The sequence below is a fragment of the Cuculus canorus genome, chromosome 16 (assembly GCF_017976375.1).
Source record: "Cuculus canorus isolate bCucCan1 chromosome 16, bCucCan1.pri, whole genome shotgun sequence".
In the NCBI taxonomy this organism is placed as follows: domain Eukaryota; kingdom Metazoa; phylum Chordata; class Aves; order Cuculiformes; family Cuculidae; genus Cuculus; species Cuculus canorus.
This window is the reverse complement of record NC_071416.1, coordinates 7,175,915-7,195,808: the sequence shown is the minus strand read 5'-3', so window position 1 is coordinate 7,195,808 and position 19,894 is coordinate 7,175,915. Positions and strand designations below refer to the sequence as shown.

General features: G+C 49.0%; 2 protein-coding genes across 12 annotated transcripts in view; one reads left to right on the top strand and one right to left on the bottom strand.

Moving 5' to 3' along the window:
* The window catches only part of ZHX3 (zinc fingers and homeoboxes 3), a 46,942-nt gene extending 29,714 nt beyond the window's left edge, over positions 1–17,228 (top strand). For 3 of the 6 annotated variants that reach the window (XM_054081427.1, XM_054081431.1, XM_054081429.1), the window contains 3 exons: positions 1,187–1,254; positions 7,089–10,018; positions 11,359–17,228. In XM_054081427.1, the coding sequence (XP_053937402.1) occupies positions 7,249–10,018; positions 11,359–11,369 (2,781 nt within the window). In that variant the 5' untranslated portion in view covers positions 1,187–1,254; positions 7,089–7,248 and the 3' untranslated portion in view covers positions 11,370–17,228. Of the gene's footprint in view, positions 1–1,186; positions 1,255–5,393; positions 5,711–7,088; positions 10,019–11,358 lie in introns of those variants that run through there. The other 3 variants (XM_054081428.1, XM_054081430.1, XM_054081432.1) reach the window with 2 other exon arrangements.
* A 215-nt stretch (positions 17,229–17,443) lies between these two features.
* Positions 17,444–19,894, bottom strand: part of PLCG1 (phospholipase C gamma 1) — a 47,120-nt gene continuing 44,669 nt past the window's right edge. For 4 of the 6 annotated variants that reach the window (XM_054081690.1, XM_054081691.1, XM_054081694.1 and 1 more), the window contains 4 exons: positions 19,628–19,789; positions 19,227–19,315; positions 18,448–18,635; positions 17,444–18,078 (listed from right to left, as the gene is read on the bottom strand). In XM_054081690.1, the coding sequence (XP_053937665.1) occupies positions 18,036–18,078; positions 18,448–18,635; positions 19,227–19,315; positions 19,628–19,789 (482 nt within the window). In that variant the 3' untranslated portion in view covers positions 17,444–18,035. The remainder of the gene's footprint in view (positions 18,079–18,447; positions 18,636–19,226; positions 19,316–19,627; positions 19,790–19,894) is intronic. The other 2 variants (XM_054081692.1, XM_054081693.1) reach the window with 1 other exon arrangement.

Here is a 19,894-nt window from a genome sequence, read left to right as displayed (position 1 = left end):
AAGGGGGCACATTGCCAATAGTCTAAAGGTTATATTATCCCAGTGACCTATTTTTATACTCTAATCGCGTTCTCTTTCAGCCGCCCCTTTCTAGCCTTCCATCTCACTCAGTTTTCTGCTCATCTGAAAAAAAAACCAGCGGAGATAATTACCACTAGTCCCCAAGTGCTAAGGCAGCAAGCCAGCCTCTACCCAGGTAACAACAGCAAAGGCGAGTTCCTGCTGTTTTGGAAGCACGAGAGCAAATGGAAAACACAGCTTGTACACGGGTGATGACCTGAAACAGGACGAAGAGAGCGTTGTGGGGCAGGGGAGAGAGGGGTCTTCTCTTGGAGGCAAATTTTAAACGGAGAAGTACAGCAGTTTGTAGAAGGGCGAAATGTTAATGAATAGCTCTGTTTAACTAGCCAAAATGGAAAAGACGCTTTCCTACTCTAGGCCTGCCAAGTAATGGAGAATGAATACGATTGTTCGGTCAACCGGCTTCCACTGCCTTTAGACTGTACACGCGTTTTCAAAGCCAGGCTTAAGCTACAAAGCACCCTGACCAGTCGACATAAAGAGAAATTGTTCCTTAGTACAAATGTTGACTATGTGATGCTGCTTGAAGCTCAGAACTGCTGAAACTTGTGCGTGTATTTGTACATTTGTGCAGTGCAACATAATAAGACGCAAAGAGGCTTTTCTTGTCTGCATGGCTTCTCTTGGGTTGCTGTTATTTTATTGTGGGTTGCTTTCCTTGTTCTTGTTGAGAGCACCTGAATTCTGAGTGCCTGCAGTGTTAGCGCGGTAGCGATTCACTCTGCAGGAGACAATCTCAGGAACTGTTTTGTCACGGGAACTTGCAGTCCTGTACGGGGTTAAACCCCAAAAGAATTGTGTCGTGACCTTAGTCTGGGTTATGGACCAGGCTCTGGGTGGCCAATGCTACACCTACAGGTGCCAGCCCTGGGCAAGGACGTGGTGTGGAGATGCGCGCTGCTTGCTGGGAGCCGGGATGATGCTCTGCTGCTGGCATTTTTTGGCTGCTGGAGATCGTCCCATCCCGTGACTTCCCTTCCAGCTGCAGGCTTTGCAAAGTTACTCAGGGAGGATGCTAGACCCCAGCTAGCCAGGATGCACAGCTGGAGACCAGGAACAGGGGAGCTCAGCCCTGCCAAACCTTGCCTTTTCTTCTCTGTTACAGAGCCGTGCTGGCGCAGCTAAAAGAGAGGTCCTGTCTGCACCCGGGAAGTTGGGATTTGCTCTGGAGAGGTGGGCTGTTCCGTCTAAATGTGTCTATCCGTATTGAATCACAGGGATGTAACCTGGAGAGATCTTTGCCGAGCTGCTGGCATGTGTCCATCCAGTGTGTCCCTGGGATGGATTAGCAATAGCTGCCCTCTTCCTGGCAGAGGGCTGTGTCCTCAGAGCCCGGTGGTGATGCTGCTGCATTGCCCTGAGCTTCGTTATGCTTTTGTAGTGACCATAGCCTGTGACTCCATGGCAATGAAACATAGGCGAGAGATAGCGTGGGTCAATGTCTGGCAGGGGAATAAGCCTTTAGACGGAGGTGAGAGTGGGTAGAAAGTGCAGGAGTCTCCAGCCTTCCCCTCTCCAGCCAGCCAACACCAGGCACATTTTGGCAATAAATTAATGAAAGTGGTGAAACTCCTACATGACTTCTCATGAACAGGCTCCAAATTCAGAACAAATGTTAGTATCCAGCCAAAGAGAAGGAGTCTCAGGACTGCCGTGGCTGGCAATGGGCAGCCATGGGGCCGTGCCCCACGTATGTTTATGCTCACAAGGACCTGGTTTTCCTCTCCTCCCCAGCACCCAGGTAAATACACCCAGTCCCAGGCTGCTGAGCTGGCACCCAGTGCTGCCCAAAGCCAACTGGGTATCTGCTTTGCTGGGGTGGACCCTCTGCAAGACCCAGAGTGGTTTCCCTCTTAGATACTTGGTGGTGGGAAGGGGAGAGCAGATCAGCTCTTGGATCTGGGTGCTGCAGAGAGTGCCCACTCGTTGGTGCTGGCCACAGGGGTCTTTTATTAACTGATCTTTACTTGCTAATTACCAGTGGGGATTTGGGAAATCATCTGTGATCTTCCCAAAGACAGACGTGCATCTTCTGGCCCTGGCTGGAGGTAGAGCTAAAGGGGCGAGACACAAGATCACCAACGTCAACTTATTTTTGCTCCTTTGATTTTTTTTTTTCCTCTTTTTTCCCCCCCATATTGTGCTATCAGCCGGGGCCTGCAGTGTTTCAGCTTAAAAACAAACTGCTTTTTATTTAATGTGCCAATATTGTGCTTGGCTTCATATGAGACAGAAACATCAACTTTGTCTCTGACCTGGGGAGTGTGTCTGCCTGCCTAGCAGGCACTGAAAGTGTTGAGAAAATTGTTATTTTACTTTTATTTTGGTGTTGATTTTTTTTTATGTATTTATTTTTAATTTTATTTTTGACTGAACATTCAACATCAGCAGAGTTGCATCAAACATCAGAGCCCACAGCAGAACACGTAGCCCTCCTACATGTCCATGTGGAGCATTGTTCACCGTGAGAGATCAGGCACCCAGGATTTGACTGGGCTGGGGGGCAGAAAACGGCATCTATCCCATCGTCCCTGTGCCGGGGTGGTGGGACCAGAGCTGCTGTGCCGGTCTCTGTTTCCTGGCAGGAGATGCTGCCTGGTGGGCTTTTCTGGTGGTTGTTTCTAGGCGAGGTTTGCACAAGGTCACAAAAATTAATCTTCTAACTGGAGACCTTGGCACTGCGTGGAATGAATGTTTTGCATTAACAACCTAACTCATTAATTCACTGAAACATTTAAAACCAAACCAGTTATATCCAGCCAAGCTGGAAAAAGCTGAAAGTTCATACTCAGCAGTGCAGATTTCGAAACCTCCCTTTGTTAATCTCTGCAGAAGTAAATTTTCTGAAATTGCTAAGCTCACTTTGACTGGTCTTGGTATTGTTTTCCTCGGCGAAGGCAAAGCTGAGCTGCAGAGGGTTAGCGGTGTGTACCTGGACCCGCCGATGGAGACGAGAGGGCTTCTGTGCTGGGGAGGAAGGAGGGTTGGTACAGGGAGCGTTGCAGGAGGGCGAATGCTCATAGCAGCTTTGCAGGTTTTAAGCTGTCTTTGGCAGAAATGCTGCTGTGTTTTCATAGATTGGGATCTCATGTTTCACAAATTCCACCTTCCCCCTCCGTTATTGTTTTCTGAATTGCTAGAGGTAGCACATGGTTCTCCTTGTACTTGTTTCTAAGCTGGAGATGTGGCCTTGGTGGACTTCCTACATGGAGGAGAAAAGGGGCAGGAGCGAGCTCAGCCTGCAGCTCAGAGGATGGGGATTGTTACATCTGAGCCTCAGCTCTTGAGAAACTGCTGGGTGGCCACCAACCTGGCTGACCCTGTAGCCACAACAGCGTAAAACTGCATTTACCGGTGGAGCAGATCTTTACCATAGTGATTTTTTTTAAACAGTTTTAAGTCAGGAGCTGTAAAGACACGCAGTCGCGGCTGTACATCGAGGATAGGGAACCACAGCTCAACCCCAGCCATTCACATGGGTTTTGCCTCGTGCAAAAACCGGACTGCTTGTCCCAGGAACTGGACGTGCACAGTTGTCTCGTGTGAGCGAACACACATCAGCCCCGGGGTTCTTGGTGCTTTAGGTACAAGAGAAATGTACCCATAGCCATGTCCTGGGCTGGGATCCAAGGAGCATTTAGACTGCCTTTCCTTCAGTGTTCATTTATCTGGGAGCATCACTGGGACTAGATTTGACCCCGCTTTAATCAGTTTTCCTTTGAATTTCCAACACCCGTGACAGGTTTAGGTGCGCAAGTCATTTCACCGGCTTACTCTGCTACCTCGCTATTAAATTAGCAGGTGTCAATTCAACAGGAACCATGAATTTAAGCACAATTCAATTGTTTTGCTCGCTGCCAGATAGCTATTCCATTCACATATATCTCTTTGCTCCAGTTGAGGCATTCTCAATGATGGTATACTGAGCTCCGTTGTAAGGCTGGTTTTACTTGATTAATTTTTCTGCCATTAATTTACTGTATCCATTAAAACAGCCTCATTTACTTTAATGATGAAGAAATTGGTGAATTATCTGTTCTGTTATATATTAGTGGTGCATTAAAGTATTAGCGCATTCCAGAAGGTAAGCAGTGAATAAAACATGCTCCGAACATGTGGTTATGCAACTGTTCCATGGAAATGAAACGGACAAACAGTACACTTGATTAAATTTTTTTTTTTCTTTCACAGTAAATTGGCACTGTGATTCACTTCCAGCTAGATTTGCAATCTGTGTTCTCAGGTGGCATTAATATTGGAGCCCCAGCAGGAGAGCTGGGGCAGCTTTGATTGCATTTTTAACGAAAGTTGTTTGAGAGAGCACGGAGCTTGATGCAAATGTGCTGGTAAATGAAATGCAGAGCTTTTAGGTTCTCCGTAGGTGGGTCAAGCCCTTCACATTTACCCAGCATAATAGTGGCGGCGTGCTTGGGAGAGGCACTCTCTTAACATGGCACAATGGGGGTCTTTGTGAATCCTCATTGCTCTGTATCAAATTTACCCTGTTGACAGATAAAAATCATCTTTTTGATATCTAGTGACTCCATAAGCGCTAGTTAGCTCGAGTCCCAGACGGATCCTGTCTCAGTAGTGGAGCCTCTGGAACTGGATCTCTGTCGGGAGTTTGCTGGAAATGAAAAAGCTTGCAGAGGGCCCAGCAGTTTCTCCCTAACTTGCGGTAGATCTGCAGAATAAAACTAAAAATTCTCTTTTACCGTTGCTTCCCTGGCACGAAACTCCTTTCAACCTTTAAAGCTATATTTTGTAGCCTTCAGGCTGGTCTTATTGTGTTTTTTCCTAATTGACTCAACTTGGAAAGGCCATCATACCCTGCTAGATTGTGTAATATTTAACTTAGCATCAAAAATGAGGATCTTGGGATTGGTGTCAAATGGATGCTGTTCCCTGCTGAATAGCAAAGCCCATTCATAGTCATCCAAGTCTTGGACTTGCTAATGCTAATGAATAACTTTCTGGCTCTCTGCAGAGGGAAGGACTAACCATGAAAAGGTGGGATGAGAGTGGCATAAAGCAGGTATTGAGAGCATGAAATTCGCACCATCTAAATCTGGATCACAGCTTTAACACCTTTTTTTTTTTATTTATAGAACCTTGTTAAGGTTATAATTTCTAGCTGTTCGCAGAGCTTTAACATAGGAAACAGTCGTTTCTCATGCCAAGTTCAGTGATGACTAACACTGTTTGCAGGACTGTTTTGTAATCTCAGATCAGCCCACATTAACGGGAAGTTACGTTGTCCCATCAGTCTTTTAAATGGTGCCCGAGATTTGCTGAGGCCACTTGGCCATCCAGGCTCTCCTGATTGAACACTGACATCAGTTTTTCCAGAAGAATTTTTTAAGAAATGTTCCTAATGAAGTTAGAGAGGTCAAATTCTGCTTCCTCCGTTTGTTTTTTTTTTTTTGCATGAGGGCCTTTCATTCCTCTGTTCTAAAATCTACCGACAAAAATAAGCAGAGGAGGTATTGCATAAGCAGCACAAAGTCATTTGCTCGATCTGCATTTCTTGGTGCATGAGATCAGCTCTGAATATCTGATATGAGAAAGCTACTGGTGCACAACTGTTGTAAGTGATAGGAGTTACCTCTCTGAGTCATCTGCTAGGATGGTAAGTTGGTCCTTTTTTTGTTTCAGTTCAAGTTTTTATGAGTGTTTTTATAAAGCCTCATCGCTGTTACTGTAAATCCCAGGAAAAGCTGGCACAGAGTCTTTATAATATGAATCAGTGTGTCTATATACTTCCAAGTGACCTTGCAGTCTGGAAAAATACCCTGTGTTTAAAGGAAAAAAAAGCAGAGCTCCTGTAAAAAAGGTTGTGGAGGGGTTAAGGCAGAGCTGTTGCTCCCTCAGATGTGCCGCCTTCGCTGTCATCGGGACTGTCACCAGGCGACTGACTCCTGGTGCCAGCTACAACACACAGCTTTACTGCCCTGGGATCGTGATCTCAGGCACGGAGCATCCACCGCGCAGATGGCAAAGCTACATCAGGCCCAAGAATAAGGTTGTGGCTAATGCCCTGGCCAGCCCTGGCCTTCCACAAGCTGGAGCAGTTCAGGAACTGCTTTAGCTTCAGAAAAAGGGAAAAAAAAAAAAAACAACCCAAAAAAAACACCAGAAAAAAAAATAAAAGAAAAATTATTCCTTTTATTTCTACCCCTTCTTTTTTTTCTTACAATATGACAATCTCTGGTCACTCCAAACCCATAAAAATGGGCTTGTGTTGCGGAGAAATTGTGCTTCCTTAGGAAATACCCCCAGTGCACAGAGTTGTGTGAATGCCAAAAGCTGCAAAGGTGGTGGGAGGGGAAGGCTGAGAGCCAGGAACATGTGTGTGATGCTGCCCTTGAGTTTTGGTGCCTTGGAGCTCCTGCCAAAGACTCAACAGATGCCATAAAACAGCAACAAAGTGTATGTGGAGTGGGGAGGGAACGTCACAAATGCTCTGCGGGCTTCAGAGCTCCTGGCATCCCTGCAGGCACTGGTCCTTGGCTCGGGCACGGTTATTTGAGCTGGCGAGAAACTTCCCATCAGAATGGTTGGAAAATGCCAACTTGGAAGAAATCAGAACGTTCGGTGGAGAATGTTTTGATTTTTCATCAGGTTTTTCTGATGGAAAGCAGGTGGGTTTCCAGGGTGACCCTGCCTGGTATCGCCTCCTGTGTGCCGCTGAGCCGGGAGCCCGCGCGCTGCTCTCCCTGACAGAATGCTGGTGATGATCTTGGTGTATGGCAAGGTAATTTTGGTATTTTTCCTCCTCAAATGAAAACTCGATGTGGATTTTAAAACAGGCGTATTTGTGTGTTTGTTTTAAAACAGCTAATTCACAGATTGTGTGTGTGAAAACACAGTAAATCCAAGGTCAAGTTAAATTTTTCCAGTGAAAGAGGTAGAAAATGATTTATTGAGTAAAACAGTTATATACCAGGACAGTTGTGCTTTGTCTAATGCCAAGGGAACTAACACCTCCTCCTTCTCCTTGTCCTCAGGTTCATCAGCAGTTATGAACATTTGTCAACGTTTGACAGCGATTCCTTGGGACGTCATGAATCTGCTGGAATCTAGACCGCAGGGCACTTGCAATAGCACTTTTTAAATTCTCATTTTGTTTAAGTGAAAGAAAAATAATCATCTGGATCAACCACAGTGATGGCTAGCAAAAGAAAATCCACAACCCCCTGCATGATACCAGTAAAAACGCTGGTGCTTCAGGAGACCGACCTGGACACTGTAGAAGATGGTCGTGAAGGAACACAACAAGATGCTGCGGTGGAAGGGACAGCAACCAGTGATGCCAGTGCCAGTAACAGTAATAATGGAGCTTTGTCTAATGGGCACCGTGGTATTTCTGATAGTGACACTTACATCTGCAAGTCTTGTGACTTTGGATCTCAAGACGTTCATCATTTCTTTGGGCACTTGGACTCTGAGCACTTAGACTTTAGCAAAGACCCTGCGTTTGCATGCGTTGTGTGCAACTTCCTGGCAAATAGCCATGAAGGGCTCTTGCACCACAATGCAGAGTCGCATGCTGGTGTAACGGGCTTTGTCTGGAGGGTGGCTAAGCAGGACAATCATACAACTGTGGAGCAAAGTCTGTGTGAGGCCACCAGCAGCCATGACCTTCCGGGAGAGGTCCCTGAAGAAGGGGTGGATGGCCAGTCTGAAATTATCATTACCAAAACCCCCATTATGAAGATAATGAAAGGTAAACCAGAAGCCAAAAAAATCCACATGCTGAAGGAGAATGTGTCAAGTCAATTGGGCAGTGAGTCAGAGGTGAAAGATGGAGAGCATTCATTCCCAAATGGATCTGTGCCAGTCAGCCAGCCCCCTGCAAGTTCAACAAAATCATCTCATGTAGTGAATGGCTCCATCATAGGAAATGTGCCTGTTCTGCAGGCGGGTGTTGCACAACTTGTGTCGCTGCAGCAGCAACCCCCCTTGCATCAGCAACTACCTACGTCCAAGTCGCTTCCCAAGGTGATGATACCGCTAAGCAGCATTCCAACGTACAACGCCGCCATGGACTCCAACAGCTTCCTGAAAAACTCTTTCCATAAGTTCCCCTACCCGACAAAAGCTGAGCTCTGCTACTTGACCGTGGTGACAAAGTACCCAGAAGAGCAGCTGAAGATCTGGTTCACTGCCCAGAGGTTGAAGCAGGGCATCAGCTGGTCACCGGAGGAGATCGAAGATGCCAGGAAGAAGATGTTCAACACCGTTATTCAGTCTGTGCCACAACCCACCATTACAGTTTTGAACACGCCACTCGTTGCAAATCCCGGGAGCGTCCCGCATCTTATTCAGGCAACTTTACCGGGCCACGTGGTGGGGCAGCCGGAGGGGACGGGGGGGCTGCTGGTCACACAGCCCATCATGGCAAACGGGTTGAAGGGCACCAGCTCCTCCTTCACCTTGGCGGTGACTTCTGTCCCCAAGCCGCAGCCGGCAGCCCAGCATGGCACAGTGAGCTCCAGCAACGCGTCGGGGGTGAAGGTGGTCAACAGTGGCCAGACGCTGCTCAGCGCCTGCCCGACCATCTCCTCACAGACCTTCCTGGATCCCAATGTGTACAAAAACAAGAAGTCCCACGAGCAGCTCTCGGCCTTGAAAGGCAGCTTCTGCAGAAACCAGTTCCCTGGGCAGGCTGAAGTCGAGCGTCTGACAAAGATCACGGGCCTTTCCACCAAGGAGATCCGAAAATGGTTCAGCGATAGGAGGTACCACTACAGGAATGTGAGAGGTGGAAGGTCCTTCCCTGGAGACAGCACTCTTGATTCCCTGCCTGAAATAGCCTTCGACGTCTCGCCTCGAGGAGCCGAGCTGAGCCCGGCGACGGCAGCTGTGCCGGCCCCTTCCCACCCCCCGAGGCGGCAGTCCTGGCACCAGGCACCCGACTTCACACCAACCAAGTACAAAGAGCGGGCCCCGGAGCAGCTGAAGGCTCTGGAGAGCAGTTTTGCCCAAAATCCCCTTCCTGCAGAGGAAGAGGTGAACCGCCTTAGGGGGGAGACGAAGATGACACGGAGGGAGATTGATAGCTGGTTCTCAGAGAGGAGGAAAAAGAAGGTGGCAGAAGAAAATAAGAAAGTGGAGGAGGCGGCTCGACAGGAGGAAGAAGAGGCAGAAAATGGTGGTGGGGAAGGGGAGGACTCCTCAGATGAGATGAGGGCTGGAAGCGAAAACGTCTCAGTTGATGCCTCTGGCAACAACCTCAACTCATTGGAGCGGAAAGTGAGTCCCATCAAAATCAACCTGAAGAATCTCCGAGTGACTGAGTCCAATGGTAAAAATGAGTTACCGGGGGCCAGTGCAAGTGAGAAAGGGGACAGCAGCTCCAGCCGACCGCCCACCCCTCCAAAAACCAAAATGAACTTCAAAAAAACAGCCCAGCAACGGCATCTGCTGAAGCAAATGTTTGTGCAGACCCAGCGGCCCACGAACCAGGAATACGATGCCATTGTTTCCCAGACGGGCTTGCCACGAGCCGAGGTCATTCGCTGGTTCGGGGACAGCCGGTACGGCTACAAGAATGGGCAGCTGAAGTGGTATGAGAACTACCGGCGGGGCGTTTTCCCCTCGGGGCTGGTGGAGGTCAGCCCCGCCGGCCGGGAGGTGCTGGAGGACTACTATGAGAAGCACAAGGGTCTGCGAGAGGAGGACCTGCCCAGCCTCTGCGAGTGTTCCAACCTCAGCGCCCAGCAGCTCAAGGTGTGGTTTGCCATGAAGGCGGAGGAGGAGAGCAGGAGCGCTGTCACTGAGGAAACCGGTGTTGGCGAGGCAGCGGGAAGCCGGAAAGGACCGTGTGAAGCTGGCTCAGAGGTGTCGGAGAGCAGCGAGTCGTGGGAGCCGGGCGGGCAGGAAGGCAGCGCTGGGACCCCCGATGCCCCTGGCCCACCACCCACCACACGGCTCGGTAAGACTCCCGCCTCGGGCCGGGCTGGTTCTGCGGGAAGGTTTGAGCAAGTAGGGGACACGTGTTTGGGCGACTGAGGCATTAGGGAAGCGTTGAGTATCTGGTCTTGCTGTTTGGGATTTAACTGAGGAAGCAGGGAGGAAACCCCTGGGAAAGAGGGGTCCAGGGAAGGAGGATGAGCAGGGCCTGGCAAGGTGCTGAGAGTGCTGCTGCCCCCCGACTCCTGCCTGCCTTGGTCACTGGATGCTGGCTCCATTCTGAAGCCAAATCCTGGCTCTATTTTAAGCCTAAGTAAAACCAATGGGAGTGTCTGGTCCCTTTACCTGCCTCAGGGGAAGGCAGCCTTGGGATCATTTATGAAGGGGCTGCATTCTGGGGAGGAAGGGACCTGGGTGCTGTCCTCAATGCCACTGGGTCCTTCCATGCTGGGCAGCCGATGTGACCCATGTGTGCCTTCCCAGGCAAGGGTCTTCTGCCTTCCCCCTCCTGTTGAAGATGGAGGCTGCAAGGAGGAAGAGGACATGGAGGGTTGGTGTTCATAGTTGCTGGCCCTATCCCTTCTCCTGTGGAGGAGAGGAGAGGTGGTTTCCAAGCCCTTCATGGGCTCTCCAGAAGTGCAGCTGGCAGCTGTTTCCTCCCTGTCCTGCCGCGAGCTGTGTAGCCCCTCACCTGCTCCATGCACACAGCCCCTTGCCAGCATGCTGGGATCTTCTCCAGCCCTGCTGCCTTGATTTGGAGCCTCTGGCACACTTCTGCCATTTAGAAAAAAAACCAAACCCAAACCCACTAAAATTCTTCGCTTCCCTCCCTTGCCTAATGCGGCAGAGATGGAACGTGGATTTGAATGGGACTCTGCCCTTCTTGCAGCTGAGGGGTCTGGAGGCGCACTGCCTGGCACACTTTGCTGCGGGGAGGCCGCAGGAGCGGGCTGGGACAGGGTTGCAGTGGGAGTGATTTGGGGAAGAGTGGTGGGCCTGGTTTTGTGCCCTGGCCCTTCCTAGCACCCTCTGAGAGCGGCTTTACGCAAGCCAAAGCAAAGCGGTCCTGTCATCCCTTGTGGCACAGAGGTGCTTAGTGAGGGTGCATGACTTTGGACCACTGTGGGCTGCATTCTGCATTAGCCTTGCCACTGGCCAAAGCCCAGCTCCATTTTTATGAGGATTTTTGGTTTTCTGGTGACTCTGAATCGGGCCCCAGTTTCTCTGCAGCTAACTCCATCGAAGCTCCTAATTTTGCCCATCCCAAGGCACTCCTGCACCCTTTCCCCACCCAGCTCCCCACCTGGGCTGCAGGCCCCTGTGGTGAGCTGAAGCATCTCTGACACCTCTGTTCTTTTCCAGAAACAGACTGAATTCAAATCACCGGCCCCAGAGGATCCGCTCTTACCCTTGAGAAGAAATTTTTGATCTTTAAAAACCCATGGGCCAGCCTGATCCAAACGTCAGGAGCAGGACGTGGTGATAAAGCACTGCCATAAAAGCGACCTTTGAGCACAGCATGTGAGAGAGCGTGCGTGCAAAAACTGGGCACTTCGTGCAGAGCTCTCGGTGGCCCAGCCGAGGAGATGGCTGAGAGCTGGCAGAGGCAGAGGCTCAGCTCACACCCAGGAATTAGGATGCTCTTGTTTGCTTTCCAGTGGACAGACTTTCAGATTTCATATTCGTGTACCAATGCCTACAGCTGCCTATACAAGCATAAGGAATCTCAGACATTGTGTAAACAAGGTCATTGCTTAGATATGGACTATCATGGCACAGTACTCTTGTTTTTGGTTTGTTGTTTTGTTTTTTTTTTTTCCATCTGTCCGTTAAGGTGTTTGTTCTCTAAAGGTTGGCGTGGCTGCAGATATCCTCTTTGCCCTTTCTGGTCCTTAAGCCCTGGCAATGAAGGGCTTTGTGGGCACACAAGTGTGTATAGGTGTGTTAGGAAAGGTATCTCAGAAGAAAATGCCAGTCTTGCATTAAAGTCCAGCGGCAGCTGAGTTTTTCATCCCTACGGATGCAGTTTAGCATGGCATACTCTTCAATAAGGAGCAGGTTTGGAGACCCAGGTAGCCCAGGAGATGGAATTCGGTGTACCTTGCTGGTTAGAATATTTTCGCCGGTGCTCCTGGAGACTGACTAGCAGGCTATTAAATCTCCAAGTCTCCTTTTAATCACGGAGAACTAGCACATAATAATTTTTCCATCCTGACCTGGAATCTTTTTCATTGTTCGGAGAGAACAAGCTGTTCTTCAGAGGACAAACGCAGAGAATACGCAGCGTTGCTGTGAGTGGTTCAAGTCATTGTTGTCTCTAAGGGATCCATGAGGCAACAGTTCTTCTGCAGTCGGGAAGTTTCCCTCTTGCAGCCCTACATGACTGATCCTTCAGCAGCGCTGGGAGCTTCAAGTGTTTGCTCCAGTCTTTATTATTAATTTTTTTTTTTTCCCCTGTTCATTTGCAATAGTTCTGGCAAAAGAGTAAAATAAATTTCCCGGTTAACCTTCCTGCTTCCCGGTACCTGTACATTTTTGATGTGCCCGTGTTGTCTTGGGTGGTTGCTGTGTGATGCAACTAGTTGAAGATATTTTTTTTTAATATTCTTTTCTAAGAGAAAACAAGGTCTAGAAGGGAAACTCTTGAGCTGAGTAGTCCAGCCAAATGCTGTGTAAGACCATTCTGTCACAAACTAATCAAATCCCAGCTCAAAATTGGTTCAAGGTCTTGCGTTCACTTTTGCTCTTGGAAGCCTATTCGAGAACTTCACTGCCTTTGGATGGTTAGAAACTTTATTTAAATTTCTAGTTTGAATTAATTCGTGGCCAGTTCATTCCTGGTTTGTTTTGGAGCCAACATTGTCCTTTAACTTAAATAGTTTTTGGTGTTTATCCGCTGATGTATTTATGGAGAGTAGTCATAGCTCCTTATTTTTGCCAAGCTAACTCAGCCAAGCTTTTTCAGTAGAAGGTTTTTATTTAGTGAGAGCTTTTTAATGTGGGTGACTTTATTGTTGGTGGTAAGTGATATTTATTAGAAGGGTGGGTAGCAAGCCCCAAAGGATCCGATCCAGTGATTTACAAAAAAATCTGGTTGAAAAACAAAAAAGCTCTTTCAGAACCTCTTCCAAAGATGGTGTCTGATTTCTACCTTTAATTGCCTTGGCTTTTCCAATTCTTTCTTCATCCCTTCTTTAAGAGGCTGCCTTGCTCCGCTGCTAGGAGGGGCGTTATCTGCTTTGCAAGAGAGGAGGCTTCTTCTCGCCTGGCGGTCCATGTCTACGTGGTAGGTGCCTGCACCTGAGCTCACGTAGCTCCTCTGGCACGTGGTGTAACTCCTGCAGCCACACGTGAGCGACTGCTTCAGGAGGTGACCTGCACCCTGAAGAGAGCTGAGGCGACGTGCTTAGATGCAGACACCTGCGCTGCAGCCATCCCTTAGCTGTCAGGCAAACCCTCCCCAAAACGCTTGCGAGCAAGAGCGGGATCTACCCAGAGAGCACCCTGCTCACACCACGCTCCCGAAATTTCTTTCTGTTTAGAAGCACTGTTGCCAGTCACGCCGTGGCTGGAGGCACAACTGGCAGCCGTCCCACCTCGGCTTCGTGGTGGCTCAGCCGGGCAGCATCCCTGGGGCTCTCCTCCAGGAGAGCAGGGGCGGCCGCGCTGCGAAGACAGCCAGAGCCCCAGAAATTCACCCTCACAGGTGCGATCCTGCACGCCCCAAAATGTCCCAGGTGATGGGAGAATCTGGCTGGTCCTATGGCAGATCTGGGAGTTGTGCGGCCCCTGAGTATGAGTGTATGTGCGGTGTCACCTTCAGAGAACAAATACAGGTAGGTCATTTACTCTCTAGTGTCTATGTACGTGCAGGTTTATTTAAGTACATATATATACAGTTCAGATATGCCATTGATTCTTTATTGCATTAAGAGGTACATTAAAAATGTACACTTTTACTAACTACTTGCTATATAAATATGTTGGAAGTGGAGTTTGCCCGTTCTGTGGGATTTTTGGTGTACACTTAAAGGCCTGTGGCTAATTGGAAGAGTGATCCCCGCTCCATCTACAGAAATGCTTAAGGACTATGGTATGAACTGGTCCCTTTGAACCATTTTTCCATGCACTAGCTGAAACTTTTTGCATTTGGATTGTATTCGGCCAGTTTTCCAGAAAATTGAAAAGAGAAGTCTTGTGAGCTGGAGGGAGAATTTCCCGGTGTACACAGAAAAAACAGCCTTGAGGGTTGGAAGCTGCTGAGTTTTTTTGAGCTTTGTCTCCATGCATTCATACAAGCACAGCAGGAGTTTTCTTTCTTTTTGGGTCAGAGGAATTTTAAAAACTGGTTCCATGCAGACTCCCCTCGGACGCGGCGACCGGGCTGGCAAACCCCATTGCGTGGGGAGGGTAAGATTTAGAGACAAAAAAACTCAAAAAAAGTAATCGAGTTCCCTTTCGAACTCCCACATTCCTTGTTATCTCCATTTTTTAGTTGACTTGAAATCTCCATGAAAGCATACGCTGAAGATTTTTGAGGGTTTATCTCTGTGGTCCTGTTTCTCGCTTGCATGTGTTTGAAGCTGAGGAGAAGCAGGTGCGGTCTCCAAGTAGACTCAGGTTTTAGTGCAGGACATACAAATGTTTGCATCTGAAACCAAAAGGAATAACAGAGGTGGCTTGACAGCCCCAGCAGCAGCTCTTCTGGTGTTAAGAGGAAGCGTCACCACAATTCTACATGGCGTGTGAATATTTATCATCGTCTAATCAAAGATGACTATCTTGACTTGAAAGGAGTGTAAGATAGAGGTCATATAGGCAGTAAGGAAGGGAAATCAAATTGTTCACCTCCATATGCTGTGTGTGAGCTTGGGTTTGACAGGCACAGTAGCATAACCATTTGTAATCCATGTGAATCTTATCTCTCTGAGGCTGCTTAGATTAAGGGCACAATTCAGTTGTTTAATAACCCGAAACCCTGATTCGTGCCGTACCTGGCTCGCTCATGTAACGGGCTGCTGGTATTCCTGAGGCGACAAACAGAGTTAGTTTATTTGTTCCTGTCAGCAGCCCCTGCTGTGAGATTTCTAGACGTGACTAAGTCTCATTTGGGTAGCTTATTTTCCAGCTCCTTAATTAGCATCCTGGAAATCATTCTTTTTTTTTTTTTTAGCAGAACACTAAACAAGCCGTGATTTACAGAATCCTATTTCCACTTGCCTGAGAGCTGAATGCTGCTGCACATCAAGCCGGCAGCCACGGCAAGAGGAACGGGCGCAAGTTCTTGCTTCAGTGCAAGGCATGGGCATCAGCGTACACCCGCAGGGCTCCAGCTGCAGGTATTGAGTGTGGCTGCACATCCCCTGTCTGCCCAGTTAGCTTTTCCAGGGTGTCGCCTATCCAGGAGGAAAAGGAGGATGTAGAAGGCTGGTTTTCTATTTTTTTTTTTCCTATTTTTTAATGAAAAGCAATGATTTTTGGTCACAGGTAGAAGCGTTGGATGCTGTTTTCCTTGCAGCCCCTGTATTAGAAACATTACAGAGGCAACCTGATTGGAAGGTGATGTTTGGAAGCTGAGCCAATGGGAATCGGAAGATGATTTTCAGTTCTTAGGCACAAATTAGAAAGTTAATGTGATGCTGCACCTTCCTGTCAAGTTGTAGTATTTAAAATGCACGTGAACTTGTCTCTCCTATTGCCCAGATAATATTGGCTTCGCTCTTTTCAAATCAGTGGCCTGATGTGATCCGGCTCAACCTGGTAACCTCAGTTGTAATTTCTCAGTTGATCACCAAACCAGGAGGGTAAGATTAGGCAACACTACGAATGGAGGGGGGATGAGACGCTTGCAAGCTGTACCTTTTCCTTTTTTGCAAGTTTAGTTTCTGCTCTGTGTTTTTACTGGCAGTGTTCCCTGCCAGGAATGCTGGATTGGCATCACCAAACTTTAAAGCAGAGCGAGGGAGCTCTGTTACCTAAGCAGTGATTGTTTTGTTTCATTTTCTTGTTATTGCCTGTTCCAGTCAAGAGTTGACATTGGCTGTATTTTGATGGCACGGTTAACGCAAATTTTCCCCTGTACTGATGGAGGGTGATATTAGGAAGGCTCTTGCTTACTGGTGCTAGTGAAGGTTGGGCTAGGAATCCATGGCATAGAAAACTTCTTGCTAAAATTGCACTTTCTCTCTGCCTCATCTGGCTTGTGGTGGTGTTATGGGTACGTGGCTGTGATTCCCCTTGCACATACTAACATTGCACTAAAAGAGAGACTTTGGGAACAGCGTGTTGATCACTTTGTTTCTCAGCAGACCACAAAGTCAGCTTAATGGGGTCTCTGTTTGTTGTTTTGTTTTTGGTTTTGTTTTTTTTTTTAATTATTATTATTATTTAGAAATCATGCTGGTGCTGAATGACCTGGAATTTTTGCTTGGATTTATCCAAAGGAAAATGTAATTGTGGCTGCAATGGAACCTTTCATAAGGGTGGCCGTGCAGCTAGGGAGCAGAGCAAAGGCTCTGCTGCGTAAACAGTCTTTGTACCGGGGAGGTGTGGGGGGTTCCGGTGGGGTTATTATTGTGTTTTTTTTTAAGACCACAATTTTAGATGGTCACCTTGGCAATCGTGTGAGGCAGGAAATAGTTTTTACTTTTGGTAAAGGTTTTAAAGAGAAAAAAAAAGTGAAGCTGCCTGTGATTGTGGGCTGTGGCTATTACTAGGGCTAGGGTAGCTTGTACCTGCTATGGACTTTACCTGCTCTTATTCTGAGGGCAAGAACTCCCTGTAGCAACAATGCCACTTCTGAGAAGTGAATGGCAAGTTTCCCTTCCTTTTGTATATGTGGATGTGAGGGTGGGCGAGGGGAAGAGCTTGCTTGTACAGTTTGTTGAAATGAAACCAGACATTTTTGGTTGTTCCTAAATAAAGAGCGTAAAAGATGAACGCGAGTCGACTGGTGACTGCACTGGCGTTTGGGGAAGCCCTCAGGGCGTGGGGTGCTGGAGTGCTCAGGGGATGCAAATGCCGGGTGATGGGGAGAGCTGCCTGTTGCACAGGGGGTCTTTGCTTGTCCGGGAGTGGCAAATGTTGTCACAACCCTCACATTCATTTTAAAAGCATAACAACTTAGCCGTGGGAGTATGACCATGAGTGAGTGACCCCACAGCACACTGGAGCCCAGATACCTCCATTCTAGGAGCCATTCTGCAGCCTGGAGTAACCGCTTGTTCCCAGCCCGGTTCAGAAAAGCATGGTCAGCTCTAGCGCATACCTTTGTTTTACCTTTTTGAGTGAACACCAAACCTAGGGCTGCTCCTGGTTATTTTTGCCCTGCGGTAACTGTGAACTCCCCAAAGCAAGGAGGGAGCGGGGCTGCACCCCAGCACTCCCCCAGAGCACCAGCTGGGTCTGCAGGGGAGCAAACCGCCACGCACCCAAGGTATCACGCAGGTAATACTGACATTTTTATTGTCATTTAAAGCTAGAGCGGCCTTGTAAACGTAGAGTTTCACTACTAGACCCATAGGCAGTGGCTATACATGTAAGTATCTGCGATGCCGCCAGCACAGAGATAAGTGCTGCCTTGGTCGCTTAAGTCCCCCCTTGCCCAGCACACTGGGAACCAGTACAGCAAAGGATGGCTGCAAAGGGCTCTGGCAGCAGCGCAGGAGTGGGATCTCCAGGAACACAGGCAGAGCAATGATGGCAGAGGGCTGGTTTGGGGGGCTTTTTTTGGGTCTCTCCTTGCGATTATAGACAGTATAGTCTTTCACCTCAGCGGCTGGCAGGCTGTACGCACTGATGCGCTTTTCATTAAGGGCTTAGTGGTGAAGGTTTGTGGGTGTTGGGGTTGCTTAGGGTTGGGGTTTTTTTTCCAATATATATTTTTTTTTTTAGTTCTCCACTGGAACACCCTTCAGCAGAGAAACTGGAAAAGCTGCCTGAAAGTAGGCCATAGCAGTGCCGTTTCCATAGAAACCAGTTCACAGCGTGCCGTGAGATTCACAAGCACTGGAGGGGCTGCTTTCGCCCGCCGAGATGGGCTACAGCCGGTTGTCCCCGTTGACCCGAGTCCTCCGCAGTACCCTGCAAGGCAGCACACAGAGAGGGGACACAGCTCAGGCTGACCAAGAACAATGCTCCAGTGACAAAAGCCACCCCGCATGAGGAAAGCAGAGGCTCAGCACATCCTCCGTGCTGGGGGAAGTGTCACCAGCTGCAGGGTGGCAGCTCCCCATCCCCACCTCTACTCCCACAGACCCCAAAGCAGTGACTGCCCCAAGGGCAGACACAACTTTCATGCTGAAATTTAGAGTTTCCACGCAGCAAATAAGGCTGCAGCTCCACTTGGGGTTATTGAGAGGCTGTATTTACCTGCCTCCACTAAGGAGAATAAATGCTGGGGGAAAGGGGGCGGGTCTCATGCTGGGAAGTGCTCCAGGAGCACTGGCATACCTTCGCTCCCGGCTCTCAAAGTGGTCAGCTAGGTGCTCCTGTGACACTCGGAAGTCCTCAAAGGGCTGCTGGTACCGCAACTCGAAGGAACCCTCTCTGCCTCTGCTTGCCAGCAGCTGATTGGAAGTATCCCCTCCTCGCTCCCGTAGGGCTGAAGCACTGAAGAGGTTGATTTCCCCATTCTCCTGCTTGGATCAGAAAATAATAGTACAGTAGTAAAGGGTTTGGGATCTCAAAGTGTATGTCTTGTAGCAAAGGCAGTCCCAGGGCAGGTCCCTGGCTGCTCTGTGAGCTGCCACACGGGGTGCACAGAGCTCATGGGGTCTCAGGGTTTGCAACGTGTAGCTGCTATAACAACCATTGCTGGCTCCTCGCATTGTTTTAAATGAAGAAATAGAAACATCTGTCTGTGCGAGTCCTGCCCTCCGCTTATGCCAACGCAGACAGCCTCAGTCCAGACAGCTGGGCTCCGTGATACTGAGCTATAGCTTCCCCGGATTGCAGAAAGGCACTGGGACAGAGCAAATCTGCGTCCTCCAGCTTTTGCTGAAGGGATTTCCAGGCAAGTCAGATGCAGCCCAGGCACGACCCTGCCTGAAACACCCTGGCTCGCTGCAGGAGGAGAGCGCAGTGCTTCCATCCTGCCAGCCCTCAATACATCACTACCGTGCGGCATGAACTCAACCACCCCACATGCACACAGACCAGGCAATAAGGAGCTCTGCTGTACCAACACACCAGCATGGGGTGAGCAGAGTAGGATACTCTCACAGCCTTACCTTGCAAGGAAAAATGTCTATCTTGACGAGCAGAGAAGCCAGCTCCAGGTTCTCACTGTAGTTGTTCTTCAGGGGTACAGCTCGGAAACCTACAGCAGACAACCCCAACATCACTCCTGGCACAGGCAGTGACGTGCTGGTCCCTGGACACACAACTGAGGGGTGTCTTCTCCAGCCCCCCAACATCCCCTAAGTGGCAGATGGCCTTGAGGGATGTTAATAAATGGCTTCTTCCTTCCTTTACCTGGCTGGGGACTTGACCCGGCCCAGGAAGGACTGAGCCGGCCTGGAGCTTGACAGCATCCTCTCATGCAACTCAGTGTTTCCCTAGCTAACGATGCAATTAGTAGACTGGTGAGGACCACCATGACACCCCCTCCCTGCTTCCCTGAGCGCTTTACCTGTCTTCAAGCCTTTCACTAGGAAGGTGGCCTGGGCCAGGAAGTTTTCATCGCTGAACATGTCCTCCTCATACACCACGAAGCGAAGGAAGGCAAAGTCGGGGTTGCTGACTTGAAAGTGGAACTGCTTCGGGGTCCAGAAAGGGTTCAGGCCGTTGTCCGCTAGTCAGAAAACACAGCTGTCAATGGGCAGCAGCTGCCCACCACAGGGGATGCCCACACGGTCAGGAGTGGTGGTGGCTCCCTCTCCCCTCTGCTAACCCACTC